Source organism: Sinohyriopsis cumingii, chromosome 1 (assembly GCF_028554795.1).
Source record: "Sinohyriopsis cumingii isolate HCF-2022 chromosome 1, ASM2855479v2, whole genome shotgun sequence".
Taxonomy (NCBI): domain Eukaryota; kingdom Metazoa; phylum Mollusca; class Bivalvia; order Unionida; family Unionidae; genus Sinohyriopsis; species Sinohyriopsis cumingii.
Window position 1 is genome coordinate 70402906 of NC_142961.1, and position 15906 is coordinate 70418811.

At 33.2% G+C, this 15906-nt stretch overlaps 1 protein-coding gene across 1 annotated transcript in view; it reads right to left on the bottom strand.

The window, feature by feature from the left end:
- Nucleotides 1-15906, bottom strand: part of LOC149807087 (dynein axonemal assembly factor 11-like) — a 44064-nt gene that overhangs the window by 15006 nt on the left and 13152 nt on the right. The window contains exons 6-9 of the mRNA XM_089961749.1: nucleotides 14683-14758; nucleotides 9111-9161; nucleotides 8348-8407; nucleotides 2597-2703 (exon numbers count right to left, since the gene is read on the bottom strand). Coding sequence (XP_089817875.1) covers nucleotides 2597-2703; nucleotides 8348-8407; nucleotides 9111-9161; nucleotides 14683-14758 — 294 coding nt within the window. The remainder of the gene's footprint in view (nucleotides 1-2596; nucleotides 2704-8347; nucleotides 8408-9110; nucleotides 9162-14682; nucleotides 14759-15906) is intronic.

Here is a 15906-nt window from a genome sequence, read left to right on the forward strand (position 1 = left end):
GGAAATAATGGTGGACAGTGCTGTGTCTGGTAAGTACCACTTTATTAGATTGTCGCTTTTCATAAACCACTGTGCAAATATATTCAGGAAAATATACAATTCATAGAAAGCAGAGACAAATATTATTTTATTAAAGATTTAGTCTTAAAGTGCAATTATGTAGGTCAGAAAAATATGGGACAATGCTATGTTGTGGAATTCAAAAGACACTGTACAGTCAAGGTTGTATTCTAAGTTCACTCATTTTTGTGAAAATACAAAGAAAAAGAAACAGTGAAGCAAACACTATTTAACCAATGCCTCATGTTGCACCAAGTATGTAGACAAATAATAAAACCTTATATTTGCAATCCTATGAATGGACTGTTGTAATGAAACTATAAAGTGAGTGATTACATTAAGAAAACCCCTCTTTCAAAAAATAGATGCACTTGCATATAAGCTGTGTTGGTTCTGTTGTTCTCTGTTTAAGTCATACTGCCAAAATACACTCAATATGAATATGATAGTTTTTAAACATATACCAAATGTGTTTATAACATATATAGAACTACTTGAAAATAAAGCATTGCTTAAAACCAATGTTAGATGCAAATATGATACTGGGAAAAAGATGGCATAATTCAAATAAGAGAATGAAAACAACATACTTGTGAAGTTGTTGTTGTTGTAGAGATTAACATCATTTTTCGGCACAAGATAAGCTATACATGGAGATAGGCTATACATGGTGGCCAGTATAAATGGTGGAGGAAGAACCATGAAAACCCCAGAAAGAACCACTGACCCACGAGATGCTACTGGCAAGCTTTCTCACATACCCACATTGGCCGAACCCAAGACTCAAACCCACCCAGACAGAGGTGAGATCACAATGATTGGTAATGGTGATCACTTTAGACCACTTAGCCACTACACATGTGCATATATATATATATATATATATATATATATATATATATATATATATATATATATATATATATATATATATATATATATATATATATCATGAGTGCCTTGTGCCTTGCTTTGCTCTCACTTCTCCCTGTTCTATCCAAAAGGAGAAGTCACTTTTTCCTATACTTCAAGTCTAGCTTGACCCCTAAGTAATATTATCCATGGGGAAAATGCATGAATGTTGTGCTTAATTCCATTCAATCTAGTGTGGTCACTGTATTTCTGACATAACCTCACAGCAATGCAGATGATGAAAGATTACATTTTAATACTGAAAAAAATTCAACAAGATCTTCAGTCAAGTTTGAACAACTGTACCATCCAGTCTATGGTGAATGCAAAATTGAACCCTGATGACACATGCAGCATCTTCACTCCACCCCACTTAAATAATAAGTACAGTCAAAACTATGTCAAGTTAGGACTATATTCCACTGTCCACAGAATTTTAAAGACAGAAACTATGTGTATTTTTATATCTAACATCTACGTTGTTGTGGTTATGTTAGTGTGTATACAAACATATTTTTGTATATTTATTATTTTCCTTTGGGAATCAGAGAAACACAATTTTAATACCAAGAAACAGAATTTTAATTTTGCAATAGCTAGAGTAACTAGTATACTTGGTAAATAGTGTATCCTGTAAAACCATTTATTATAATGTAATACAAGATTAGAATGTCTTGTTACATAACCTGTAAAACCTTTTATCATAATGTAATACAAGACTGGTATGCCTTGCTACATAACCTGTAAAACTTTTTATTATAGTGTAATAAAAGACTGGCATGCCTTGCTACATAACCTGTAAAACTTTTCATTATAATGTAATAAAAGACTGGCATACCTTGCTACATAACCTGTAAAACTTTTCATTATAATGTAATAACTGTCTTGCTTCATAACATTAAGAACATTGATTTACAACAATAGTAATGTCTCACTTACCAAATATGCTACAATTATTGCAGAAAAGAATTTTCTCTATTATTGATTTCAGATAACTGCCATTACAAGAAATACAACAAAATGTTCTTTACAGCAAATAACATAATGACTCCTGTTCTAACTCAGAGAATGATGTGATTACTATTTCATCTCATTAACTTCTACTCCAAGTTTGTTTCCATTTGGCTGAATTGTGAATCCTGTTCCCACTTTTATATCATTGTCACTGAATTTCTTACGTTGCTGTTATGTTTTGTAATCTTTTAATTATACCACTGTTGAAATTGTTCTTCTAAGATGCTTATTTACTTATATGTTGAGTGTAAACTATTTACCCACTTCAGATTGGACCCTACTGGAAATAAGCCCCATAAGGACAATACGAATAATCTTAGGTTTAATCAGTGCGTCTTATCTTACATATGAAATGTGTACCTTACTGAATATGTACTGCCTTAAATGTTATATGTACCTTTTACATTGTTTATATATTGCTTACTGCATGTTTTACATCATGTATTGAATTTTTTTACATATTAAATGCTGATTTTTCTAAATAAATACTACTACTGCAACCCAAAATATCTGAATTTTGAGATTTTTGTCCTTGATTGATTACTAGGTCACAATTGGAATTATTTTTTACTGTATAAATATGACAAACTGTTTATGTAAGTTTTCCTACCCATTGTTTATATCTGTGTACCATCTTCCATCAAAACCAGGTTTCATCTCTTTCGTCTCTTCCATTTTTTGTTTTGCTTTTATTTCTGCTTCAGCTTTCTGCTTTTCCTGGAGTAATTAGAAAAGCGTGTTTACAAAAATGGCTTCTGAAAGTTTCAAGCAAGATAATATAAACTATAACATATTTATGGAATTAGGCTTATTTTCAAGGTAATATAAACTATTTGACTCTTTTAATGGCATAAGGATTATTTTCAAGGTAATATAAACTATAACATATTTATGGAATTAGGCTTGTTTTCAAGGTAATATAAACTATTTGACTTTTTTATGGCATAAGGCTTGTTTTCTAGGTAATAAAAACTATAACATTTTTATGGAATTAGGCTTGTTTTCAAGCTAATATAAACTATTTGACTTTTTTTAATGACATAAGGCTTGTTTTCAAGGTCATATAAACTATAACATATTTATGACATAAGGCTTGTTGTTGTTGTTGTTGTTGTAGGGTTTAACGCATTTTTCAGCACATGATAGGCTATACATGGCGGCCAGTATTAATGGTGGAGGAATAACCCGGGAAATCCCCGGAAAGAACCACCGACCCTCGAGAAGCTACTGGCAAGCTTTCTCACATACCCACATTGGCCGAATCCGAGACTCGAACCCACGCAGACAAAGGTGAGATGGCAGTGATCGGTAACAGAGAGCGCTTTAGACCACTCGGCCACTCGGGGCCCCCATAAGGCTTGTTTTCAAGGTAATATAAACTATTTGACTTTTTTTATGGCATAAGGCTTGTTTTCAAGGTAATATAAACTATAACATATTTATGACATAAGGCTTGTTTTCAAGGTAATATAAACTATTTGACTTTTTTTTAATGGCATAATGTTTTCAAGGTAATATACTATATTTATGGCATAAGGCTTGTTTTCAAGGTCATATAAACTAAAACATATTTATGCCAAAAGGTTTGTTTTCAAGGTCATAATAAATATTTGACTGTTTTAATGGCATAAGGCTTGTTTTCAAGGTAATATACTATATTTATGGCATAAGGCTTGTTTTCAAGGTCATATAAACTAAAACATATTTCTGCCATAAGGTTTGTTTTCAAGGTCATATAAAATATTTGACTGTTTTAATGGCATAAGGTTTCTTTTCAAGGTAATATAAATTTTTTGACTTTTTTAATGACAAAAGGTTTGTTTTCAAGATACAGTGGAACCCCGCTATAACGCGATGATCGGGGTCCATAAAATCGGATCGCGTTAAAAGCGGGGTCGCGTTAATGCGGGGTTTTACAATATTTAACTTTTTTTCCGAGAACATATACGTGTATACATGTACAATGATCAAAAGTCGGCTTATCATCAGATGAATATTAACTGGAATGCATTAATTAAGATATATTCAAAATAATCGATGGCTAATATATTTATAGGTTATTACTGTGCATTAAAAACATTTACTAATTTTTATTTGTTTGAACGATAATACAGATTGACCGATAATACCAGACTATCGCTATATCATGAAAAGTGTATCAACACCGTATGCTACCGTGCCATCGTGGCATGCAGTTCATCCATAATGGATGTAATTTCATTGAAAATCGTACAGATTTAAATTATTCAATAATTTTGTAATAGTCTGAATTCGTCGTGTAAAATATAGGATGAACAAAATATTAAAACCATTTACTTCCGTCTGATATCGTACGGTCATTGCATGCAGCTATTCCCGGGTCTACATACGGTGTCTGTACAAATTTCATACCGCTAAAATTTTATCATATGCGACAACTGCAAGAATAATTAACAATCAACGCATGATTTCAGCATGCAAATAACTTTTATTTCAGATTTTGTGAACATCAAAAGAAACATGTGAAAACTGCTAAATTAATCGTTGCGCAAAGTGCAAAGTCAGTGTGGTTCCAAATTTAAATTTCATCATTTCTTGAAAAATATAGCCAATGACGTTTGCTTCTTTGCCGCGAACTGTTGGGTTCTAGCAAAGTCAAGAATGTTTCTTAATTGAAGGACTTTGATGCTGTCAACATCTTGTGTTTCCAGCCACCTTAAACTTGCTTCTAAATGTACTACTGCTTCAGACACTTTTGGTGGGGGAGTTGGGGTGCCATCGTCATCATTATCATTATTGTCACTGGTTTCAGGTTCTGATTGTGCAGCTTCATTCTTCCTGCTGACATTTGTAACAATTTCGTCATCTGATATGTGTTCGTATATAGGGCAGATGTCATCTACTGAATACCAGTTAAGGATATCATGATGACTGTGCTCGTATTTTTTGAGTGCTTCTTCTGCTAAACGTACCTCGTCTTCAGTGAATCCTGTAAATTCAAGCTCATCGTCACTATCATTTTGTGTCGAGGGCGTAAAAGCTGGCCCAAGACCCTTTATCCAGCATCGTTCAATGCAGCGTGCAGTGATAGCATCCCAGGCTTTACCTCCAAGGTGACATACTTCTTTTAAGTTGAGTAATGCCAATGATGTGTCGATGGATGCGTTATTATCTGCTACCATTCCCTTTATCATTTCACGGCGATAATTTTGTTTAAATACGGAAATTATGCCTTGGTCAAGTGGCTGGATTTCTGACGTAGTGTTTTTCGGGAGGTACGAAACTTTGATCTTGCCATCACTGCTGACAAGATTTTCCGCTGGGGGGTGGGCAGGGCAATTATCCAGCAGGAGGAGAGCTTTTTCCTCCAGCTTGAGTTTTCGTAAATGAGCCCGAACATCTGGAACAAATGTTTTGTGAAACCAGTCGTCAAATATGGAGCTATTCATCCAAGCATTCTTGCTGTTAGTGTACTGAAATGGAAGTGCCTTCATATTTACATGATGAAAACATCTGGGAGCTTTCGATTTTCCAATCATCAGAGGTCTGACTTTGTGGCTGCCAGACTTGTTAACACAAAATAAGAGAGTCACTCTGTCCTTCCTCTTCTTGAAACCTTCTCGTTTGTGACTGTCAGTCTTGGTTGCAAGGGTGCGATCGGGTAACATTTTATAACATAAACCAGTCTCATCGCAGTTGTAAACTTGGTTGGCTGTGTAGCAACCGTCCTCCAGCAACTTTTTAAGCCCAATCAGGTAGGAATTGGCAGCCTCTTTGTCAGCGGAGCAGATTTCCCCAGACACAAGAACTTGGCTGATAGCGTGCCTTTTCTTGAATCTGTCTAGCCAGCCATTACTCGCCTTAAATTTGGAATCATCTCCATTGATACGGCGATCAAATTTCTCTGCTTGGGCTTTCAGAATTGGGCCAGAAATTGGAACACCTTCTGAGCGAGCTTGTACAAACCATTGGTACAAAGCTGAATCTAGGACATTGTCATTAGCTAACTTAACCCTTTTACGCTGTAAACCAGTTTCCTCTTCAAGAATGTTGGGTAGACTACGGAGCTTTCCTTCATCTGTTTTCCACCCTCGCAAAGTGGACTCGCTGATTCCTAGATCTCTGGCAAGCTGAGTTTGTTGTTTGCCCTTCTTTAGTTGATCTAGGGCATACAGTTTCTCTTTAGCAGAAAACGACTGTAAAATATTTTTTTATATAAGCAAACAACGTACACAGATAAAGCTCGATAACTAAGTAATGAAGGCCTGCAATGGTTACGAATCACTTTTTATATAAAACAAAATTAAGCTGAACGGATGTACAATTTCATACCCTTTTAATTTACAGATAATAAAGTGGATATTATTTACTTTCAACTGTTTGTTGTTTGATCACACCGCCAAGCACAGCATACATGTTGGCGGCTTTCGTCCTTTGATGTTTATTAAATTGTGCGACTCTTGTATCAACCACAGCTTTGTCTGCTGCTTGGCTGTGATTGCAGTTAAATAAGAAGCCCATGTCGGCTATTGTTTGAGCAACGACTATACAGAATTCATGGAAGACAATCACAAAGACGATTTACTGGCTTTACTCATGGATCCGTAATAAGTAACACTTCCGATAATGTTTACTTCGGCTTAACAATTCAAAAACCTAATGAAACCAGTTTTCTCTTCCAGAGTAGAATACGGAGCTTCACCACAACCTGTTCAAATTGATAAATTTCAGAAGCCAAGCGTTGTACACACTATTTCTCGTACGTTATATATATCGTATTATTTTAGAATTCATACATGATCACTTCTCCAAAATCACTTAAAGAACCTGGATAAATTGTTAAGTTCCGATCGTTTATTATTAAAAGTCATACGCGAACTCTTCCACCAAATTATAATAAACATTTTACACACTATTTCTCGTACGTTAAACAAATATTTTCACGGTCCTATAAAAATACACGTAAATGAATTTCAAATTTCAGGAACCATGCCACGATCATATTATTTTAAAAGTCACAACTAATCTCATGCCCAAAATGAAGTTAATTTCTTGTTTTGTTTTTTTTACTTTTCTCCAAATTTTTTTTCTCCATGTGTGAATGAATATACAAAATTTCGGGAGCCATGCTACGACCGCGTTATATCCGAATTCGCGTTATGGCGGGGCGCGTTATAGCGGGGTTCCACTGTAATATAAACTATAACATATTCATGCCATACGGCTTGTTTTCAAGGTAACATAAACTATAACATATTTATGACATAAGGCTTGTTTTCAAGATAATATAAACTATTTGACTCTTTTAATGGCATAAGGCTTGTTTTCAAGGTAACATAAACTATTTGACTATTTTAATGGCATAAGGCTTGTTTTCAAGGTAATATACTATATTTATGGCATAAGGCTTGTTTTCAAGGTCATATAAACTAAAACGTATTTATGCTATAAGGTTTGTTTTTAAGGTCATATAAAATATTTGACTGTTTTAATGGCATAAGGCTTCTTTTCAAGGTAATATAAATTTTTTGACTTTTTTAATGGTGTAAGGCTTGTTTTCAAGGTAATATAAACTATAACATATTTATGACATAAGGCTTGTTTTCAAGGTCATATAAAATATTTGCCTGTTGTAATGGCATAAGGCTTCTTTTCAAGGTAATATAAATTTTTTTACTTTTTTAATGGTGTAAGGCTTGTTTTCAAGGTAATATAAACTATAACATATTTATGACATAAGTATTGTTTTCAAGGTAATATAAACTATGACTTTTTTTAATGGCATAAGTCTTGTTTTCAAGGTAATATACTATATTTATGGCACAAGGCTTGTTTTCAAGGTCATATAAATTATTTGACTGTTTTAATGGCATAAGGCTTCTTTTCAAGGTAATATAAACTATAACATATTTATGACATAAGGCTTGTTTCCAAGGTAATATAAATTATTTGACCTTTATAATATCATAAGGCTAGTTTTCAAGGTAATATAAGCTATCTGAGTTTCTTAATGGGTATACAGCTTGTTTTCAAGGTAAAATAAACCATCTGACTTTCTTAACAGGCATAAGGCTTGTTTTCAAGGTAATATAAACTATTTGACTTTCTAAATGGCCATAAAGTTTGTTTTCAAGGTAATATAAACCATCTGACTCTCTTAATGGGAATAGGGTTTGTTTTCAAGGTAATATAAACTATTTGACTTTCTTAATGGGCATATAGCTTGTTTTCAATTAGAAGACTCATTACTTGAAAAAATTTCCAACTCATCTGAGGATTGCTGTTGGAGACTTATAATATCTGAATAGTGAGAAAGAAGAACTTGGCACCATGGACACATAAGTTGAAGGAAAAGAAATATTTAAAATCTTTGAACATATACCCTTTTTTTCCTATATGCTACCTGCTGCTGTATGATTCTGGGTCGGACAATGCCATAATTCTGCAATGATTTAATTAATAGGGTCTATGAGAACAATAACATACAAAAGTCAAATCGATAAGTTTGTGGATTTTCTTAAAAGAAGAAGAAGCTTCAATAAATCTTTATCTTTTATATTGCCCATACCATCAAAACATGATGCATAAATTTGCATTAAAATCTAGTAAATCAGAGATCCTAACATAAACCTTATATGTCATATTAAGAATATTTACTGAGATTGTATGGACAAGCTGAGAATGTTTCATTATAACAATGTCATATATAAGTGCAATTTGATACAAAAATTGTATAGATCCAATTTTTATTTAATTCACTGGTTTTATGTAAGTTCCATTTTCTTCAGATAAAGATCAGACACTTAAGTCTAACGGACAGACACAAAAAAAAGAATGGAATCAGCAAAGTTATTATTTCTCTTCAAAGATAAAATGAATGGCATGCAAATCAGTACTTAATCAGCAAGCTATTCAAGTTTAGTCAAGAAAACAATGTTATCTAATAAAAAGTAAATAATATTAATACAATTACAAAAGTAACTTCTTTATAACTGATGGCAGATCTAACTGAAATTAGGGCATATCAATAATCATAGTTTAAATATGTTTTTATATTGGAAGCATACGAGAATGCTCTTTTTTAAATTCAGCTCTTTTTGTTTAAATCTTTGTTGAAATATGACTTGAAGTAAAATGCAACCAACCTGTAATGCCTTTATTCTTTCAGACTTTTCAACTTCTTGGCCATCCAAGTACTGTAAGGGGGAAAAATAGCATTTATCAATTCTGTATCATAGTAAATACTAATATCATAATACTGTATCAAAGTAAATACTGATATCATAATACCGTTTCAAAGTAAATACCAGTATCATAATAATGTACCAAAGTAAATACTGATATCATGAAACTATGTCAAAGTAAATACTGATATCATAATAATGTATCAAAATAAATACTGATATCATGAAACTGTATCAAATTAAATAATAATATCATGATACCGTATCAAAATAAATGATATTATGCTACTGAATAAAAGTAAATACTGATATCATAATACTGTACCAAAGTAAATACTGATGTCATAATAATGTATCAAAGTAAATACTGATATCATAATTGTGATGGGGCAAATTTCTGGCGATCTAAGAAGAATACATTAGCTGAGACCAGAGAACATTTAATTAGATTTATGGAGACAGGCGCATATCAAATCGCCATACTGCCATGATCGGTAATGTCTTTTCAAGGGAGAATTTTGTTCCTAATTAAGCATTTGTTTACACAGCAGCCAGATAGACTATTATGGACACGGTCAACTTTGACTTCATGGTAAAACCGTCACAATTGAAAGATTGCAGAAACTCTGTCACTCAAACTACCAGGTCAAGCTGACCCTGACTTTGGCGCCTCTGAAAAAGGCGGAAGAGATATTTGATTCTGATTGGTTACGATCAATAAAGGGCATGTTCCCACACTAAATTTCCTAGGTTTTAATATCGCCACATCAAAAATTTTAATCAGTCTAAGCTTTTCCTGCAAGAGGAAAAAACCTGAAGAATTTGGTGAATTTGCAAGAAATTCCCTCGTAAAAACCTTGTCCAAAGGGGACTGTTGTCAAAAGAAACCGATGAACTAATTTGGCAAATAGAGGGAGAACATTGAAAGCAAAGGTAGTTATGACAATTCCATTTTTATTTGTTGATGCCATATATAATGCTTTGCTGAATTTATTTACTTGTATTTGCATGAATCTTTTTTCTACATTCATATAATAATTTGCTTTATGAAGTATAACTGTGTTGAGTTTATGCATAGGACGTCGTACATTAACCTTTAGATAAGTTTGATAAATTGTTTGAATTTGTCATCTTGTTTGCATAAGAATTAGGTTCTAAGAATTTAATGCATTACATTGCTTAATATGATTATGAGAATCCATGTGAATTCACTGAATTTAGAAGATTTCACGTATAATTAAGAGTAAATGTGTATTGACTGAAATGACTTAGTAATTCATAAAATGTATCTCATTTTTTCGCTTGTAAATTGAGGCTGGCTCAGAACTGCTAGGCCTTGTGTGGTGTGTTAATGTGTGATGTTAATGCGTGATGAATTAGCCATTCGACTAACTTGTGTCATTATAGGAAATGTGGAGTCGACTGATAGCCTTAGCATCTGTTCAGCACCGATCTGATAATGGTGGGGGGGATAATGCAAAATCCCCTGTATCATAAATAACAGGAAATTTAGGTTGTCTCTATTTATATTTATTTAAAAGGGAGAAAATAGCTCCTGAGATGTATAATCCTGTGACGCAATCTGGCGATGTATACTGAGAAGTATACAGAGAAGTGTAGTGGTACGTACAATCCTGTGATGTAATTTTGCGATGTATCAATTCTGAGACGTATTCTGAGAGTATCCTGAGACGCATTGTGAAAAGTATCATCCTGAGATCCAGGGGTCTGAACAGCAACAGTAGAAGTGGAGTGAACTGGATGAACAGGTTATGCAATCATACAAGGTGTTGACTTCGATTGTTCACTCGATCCTATGATGAACTAAATCTATCAGTAAACAGATCAGCTATTTTATTTAAATCTATTTGTGTTTTTTTCCTTTGTAATTTGGTGAAAGTTTTGTTTCTAAAAGCAGAGTATATTCCTGATGTAATGAATTCTCACAGCTGTTTTATGTAATTGATTAAATTGTTTGTTTACATGTATGGGGGCTTTTGTTGGTTTGTTCAATTAATATCTGATCAGATCTCTATTTCACCTGTAAGTTTTCACCACTTATATTTATATTTACTCGAACCGGGTAATAACATCGAGGGCAGTCAACCTCTAGAAAACAAAAACCAAATTAAGCGGGACACCCACCAGTACCCTTACAATAACACTGTATCAAAGTAAATAATGACATCATAATGCTGTATCAAATTAAATAATAATAATATGATACTGTAGCAAAACAAATGATATTATGATACTGTATCAAATTAAATAATGATATCATCAGATTATATCACAGTAAATACTGACATCATCAGACTGTATGAAAATAAATATTGATACCATGATACTGTATCAAAGTAAATACTGATATCATGAAACTGTATCAAATTAAATAATAATATCATGATACTGTCTCAAAAAATGATATTATGATACTGTATCAAAGTAAATAATGATTTCAGTCCAGAGTGTCAAATTAAATAATGATATCATCAGATTGTATCAAAGTAAATACTGACATCATCAGGCTGTATGAAAATAAATACTGATATCATGATACTGCATCAAAGTAAATAATGATATCATAATATTGTATCAAAGTAAATAATGACATGGTACTGTATCAGAGTAAATAATGATATCATGGTACTGTATCGATGTAAATAAAGATATCATGGTACTGTATCAGAGTAAATAATGACATCAGTACTGTATCAATGTAAATAATGATATCATGGTACTGTATGCTACTTTATCAGAGTAAATAATTGTATCATGATACTGTATGAAAGTAAATAATAATATCTTCAGACTATATCAAAGTAAATAATTATATCATGACACTATATGAAATTAATAATGATATCATGATACTGTGCCCTTACTATAACACACTTTATTATAATGTAGTCCCTGATAAAACATAGGTATGGTCATGGTTCTAATTATAGAGGGTGAATTTTATATTTTAAATTTATGCTTCATTTATTTCACCTAATTATAGTTCTTGGTTTATTATAGCCAATTAGAATGTGATTAAACATAAAAAGATGCCCATCCATTATGTTGTTATGCATGAAACACGCTGATTATTACAGTCATTCTTAAAGTGTACCCCAATGAAAGGCAGCAATGCTATTAACAAGTAAATGTTTATGCTCCCTTGAACAATGTTATTGCAAGGTACAATTATAATATGACATGTCATTATTTGAATGAGGAAAATCCAAATCATTATTTACGTATATTATTAGGATTCATTTAGAGATGTGGAAGCTGTTATGGTGATGTGGAAGTTGTAATGGTTGTTATGGAGATGTGAAAGTTGTTATGGTTGTCTGGTGATCCAAATAACTCATTATAACACTAGTCAGTTAAGGAAGCATGCAATTACTGATTACAGGTACAAATACATCAAGTATGAGATATGTAAGTGAAATCAAAATATTTGGCTCATCAGAAAGAACACTGTATTGCAGATTTTTCTTAAATAAATTGCAATAGCATTGACACTGTTAAAAATAATAATGAAGCACAACATAGCAATGTGCACTATGACTAGATGGGAAACCAGGGACCAAAGTAGATCACTCATAGAAAAGTACACCATGGCTGGATAGGAAAGCAGGGACCAATGCAGATCACCTCATAGCAAGGTACACCATGGATATGTAGGAAAGCAGGGACCAAAGTAGATCACTCATAGCAAGGTACACCATGGATATATAGGAAAGCAGGGACCAAAGTAGATCACTCATAGCTAGGTACACCATGGCTAGATAGGAAAGCAGGGACCAAAGTAGATCACTCACAGAAAGGTACACCATAGATATATAGGAAAGCAGGGATCAAAGTAGATCACTCATAGAAAGGTACACCATGGCTAGATAGGAAATCAAGGACCAATGTAGCTCACCTCATAGCAAGGTACACCATGGATATATAGGAAAACAGGGACCAAAGTAGATCACCTATAGCTAGGTACACCATGGCTAGATAGGAAAGCAGGGACCAAAGTAGATCACTCATAGAATGGTACACCATGGCTAGATAGGAAATCAAGGACAAATGTAACTCAACTCATAGCAAGGTATACCATGGATATATAGGAAAGCAGGGACCAAAGTAGATCATTGTAGCTAGGTACATCATGGCTAGATAGGAAAGCAGGGACCAAAGTAGATCACTCATAAAAAGGTACACCATGGCTAGATAGGAAATCAAGGACAAATGTAGCTCACCTCATAGCAAGGTACACCATGGATATATAGGAAAACAGGGACCAAAGTAGATCACCTATAGCTAGGTACACCATGGCTAGATAGGAAAGCAGGGACCAAAGTAGATCACTCATAGAATGGTACACCATGGCTAGATAGGAAATCAAGGACAAATGTAACTCAACTCATAGCAAGGTATACCATGGATATATAGGAAAGCAGGGACCAAAGTAGATCACTTGTAGCTAGGTATATCATTGCTAGATAGGAAATCAGTGACCAAAGTAGATTCCCTTTTAGCAAGGTACACTTAAAGCAATTTAATTACTACTGTAGGAATTTATCAAGTTTGCTTGACAATGTTTGGAACTGAATTTCAGTATAATTCTTATAGAGAAATATACATTGTCGCTCAATATCTTTTTTAAATAATTTTTTTCAAATGACAAATACACAAGATAGAGTAACCAAAACTAGAGAGTTTTTCAACCAGTCCATAAAATTCATAATTACAAATTTACTATGATTCAGAGTAGACTGTCAAGGGTTATACCCCTAAAAAATACTTCTCAAAATGGTTGCTGAAATTATACTTGTCTGAAAATTTTGTTGAAATATAAACAACTACTAGTAAACTGGCTGCCATGTTTTATCATAGCAATGATAAGCATGTTCTGCTCATATTTCTTAGAGTGAATGGCTGTGAATTTAAATTACATACGATTCAAGAATCAAGGGTCATAACTCTAAGAAATATGAGCAGAACATGCTTATCATTGCTGTGATTAAAAGTGGCAGCCAGTTTCCCAGTAGTTGTAATTTCAAAATAAATGTGCTAGCTAGAGTATTCAGAAAGTTCTGAACTGTCATTACCAATTCTAAGATGATCAAGGGCCATAACTCAAAAGAATACATGTAGAATGTGCTCATTATCAAAGGCATCAGTCCTCTTGTTGAGATGAAGCTTCATAACAAATCTGAATGAAATCTATAGATATCAACGTGAAGCAAGATTGTTCAAAGAGTTGTACATTAGCAGTTCCTATGCTAAGGTGATCAAAGGGCCATAACTATAAGAAATATGCACCAAATATGTTCTTCATCAAAGTAATCCAACATACTGTTGCGATGAAGAATCACAACAAATGTTTTAAATCTGATAATAAGTAATGGCAACAGTACTTGTAAGGGCATGTGGACAGAAAGATGGATCGTCTGACACCATTTTAATATTCCCTTGACAATAGTAAGAACATAATACCTGGTGTCAAAAGATTATTATACAGAAATAGTGTTAATAATATTCTGCATACCCTTAGCTGTTGTAGTGTAGCTATGACATATTCTCTGTATCCATCATACTCTGAGCAAGGATTCCCTGTAAGGTACCTATACAAATAACAGTAAAAGCAATGTACATACAAAATTTGTTATTTAAATAGAAAATACAAAATGACATGATATTGTGACTTTGGGCAGTTCCTTGTAAACACTCTTGATACACAGGAAGGCACTCTTTAAGAATGAATGCCAATATTATTTGATTACTCAAAAAGTTTATATGAAAACAATACAAAATTCTAAATCACATCTATGGGTGCCTACTCCACATTCAAAGTGTCTTCCCTGTGTCACAAGTATACATTACTGGAACTGCCCTAATAATATTCAGAAGAAAATGCAGATACTAAAATTAAATTGTTCGTATATATTACCATATTTTATCAATGATAAGTTCACTACCCAATTTACAAATGTAGGGCAAATTATGACTAATGACAGCTATATCTGATCACTGGCCCACTCCTATAATTACAACACAAAATCATCACTATAGTGCCGCTGTGCTTATCACAGGAAATTAAGGCCTGTTCAAGAATTATGGAAAATTCTAGCCCACATTGCCATATTTATGTGATGTATGCTAAATAATTAAAAAAAATATCAAACATATAATTGTAATGCCTCTTGCTTAAAGTTCTACTTATACAAGGGTCTTACCAGGGGTAATATGGGTAAAATAGTCACTCTTTGCTGTGAAATTTTGCCTCAGCATCCCATAAAAGTAAATTTAACTTTACTCCTGCATACTTAGCACCTGTCCCCAATACTGAACCAGGTGCCACTGATATTCTTGCATAGTTTTTAGTTGTATAACTTATCTTACAATGAGCAGAAAAATGCTTTTAAATAAACTTTAGTGAAAGTTAGAAGCTACTGTTGCCATCCAATATACATGCAGTTAAAATTGTATCACCAACCATATCAATATGATATACTTCAAAGTGAATTAGTTCCAAGCTTTTTCAACCTCAAAATAAAACAATGCAATCACTATAAAAGCTATCAAACTAAGAACTAGGAAGAGAGTAAAGAATGTATTCAATACTTTCACCATGGGTGATAATCGGCTATCAACAAGTAATGTTCACCTATTTGTGGGAACAACTACCAATGTTTGAGCTTACTGTCTAAAGCTATTTATAAAGTTAAACAGAAATTTTGTCAAATTCAGTATATACATTTTTCAATATTTT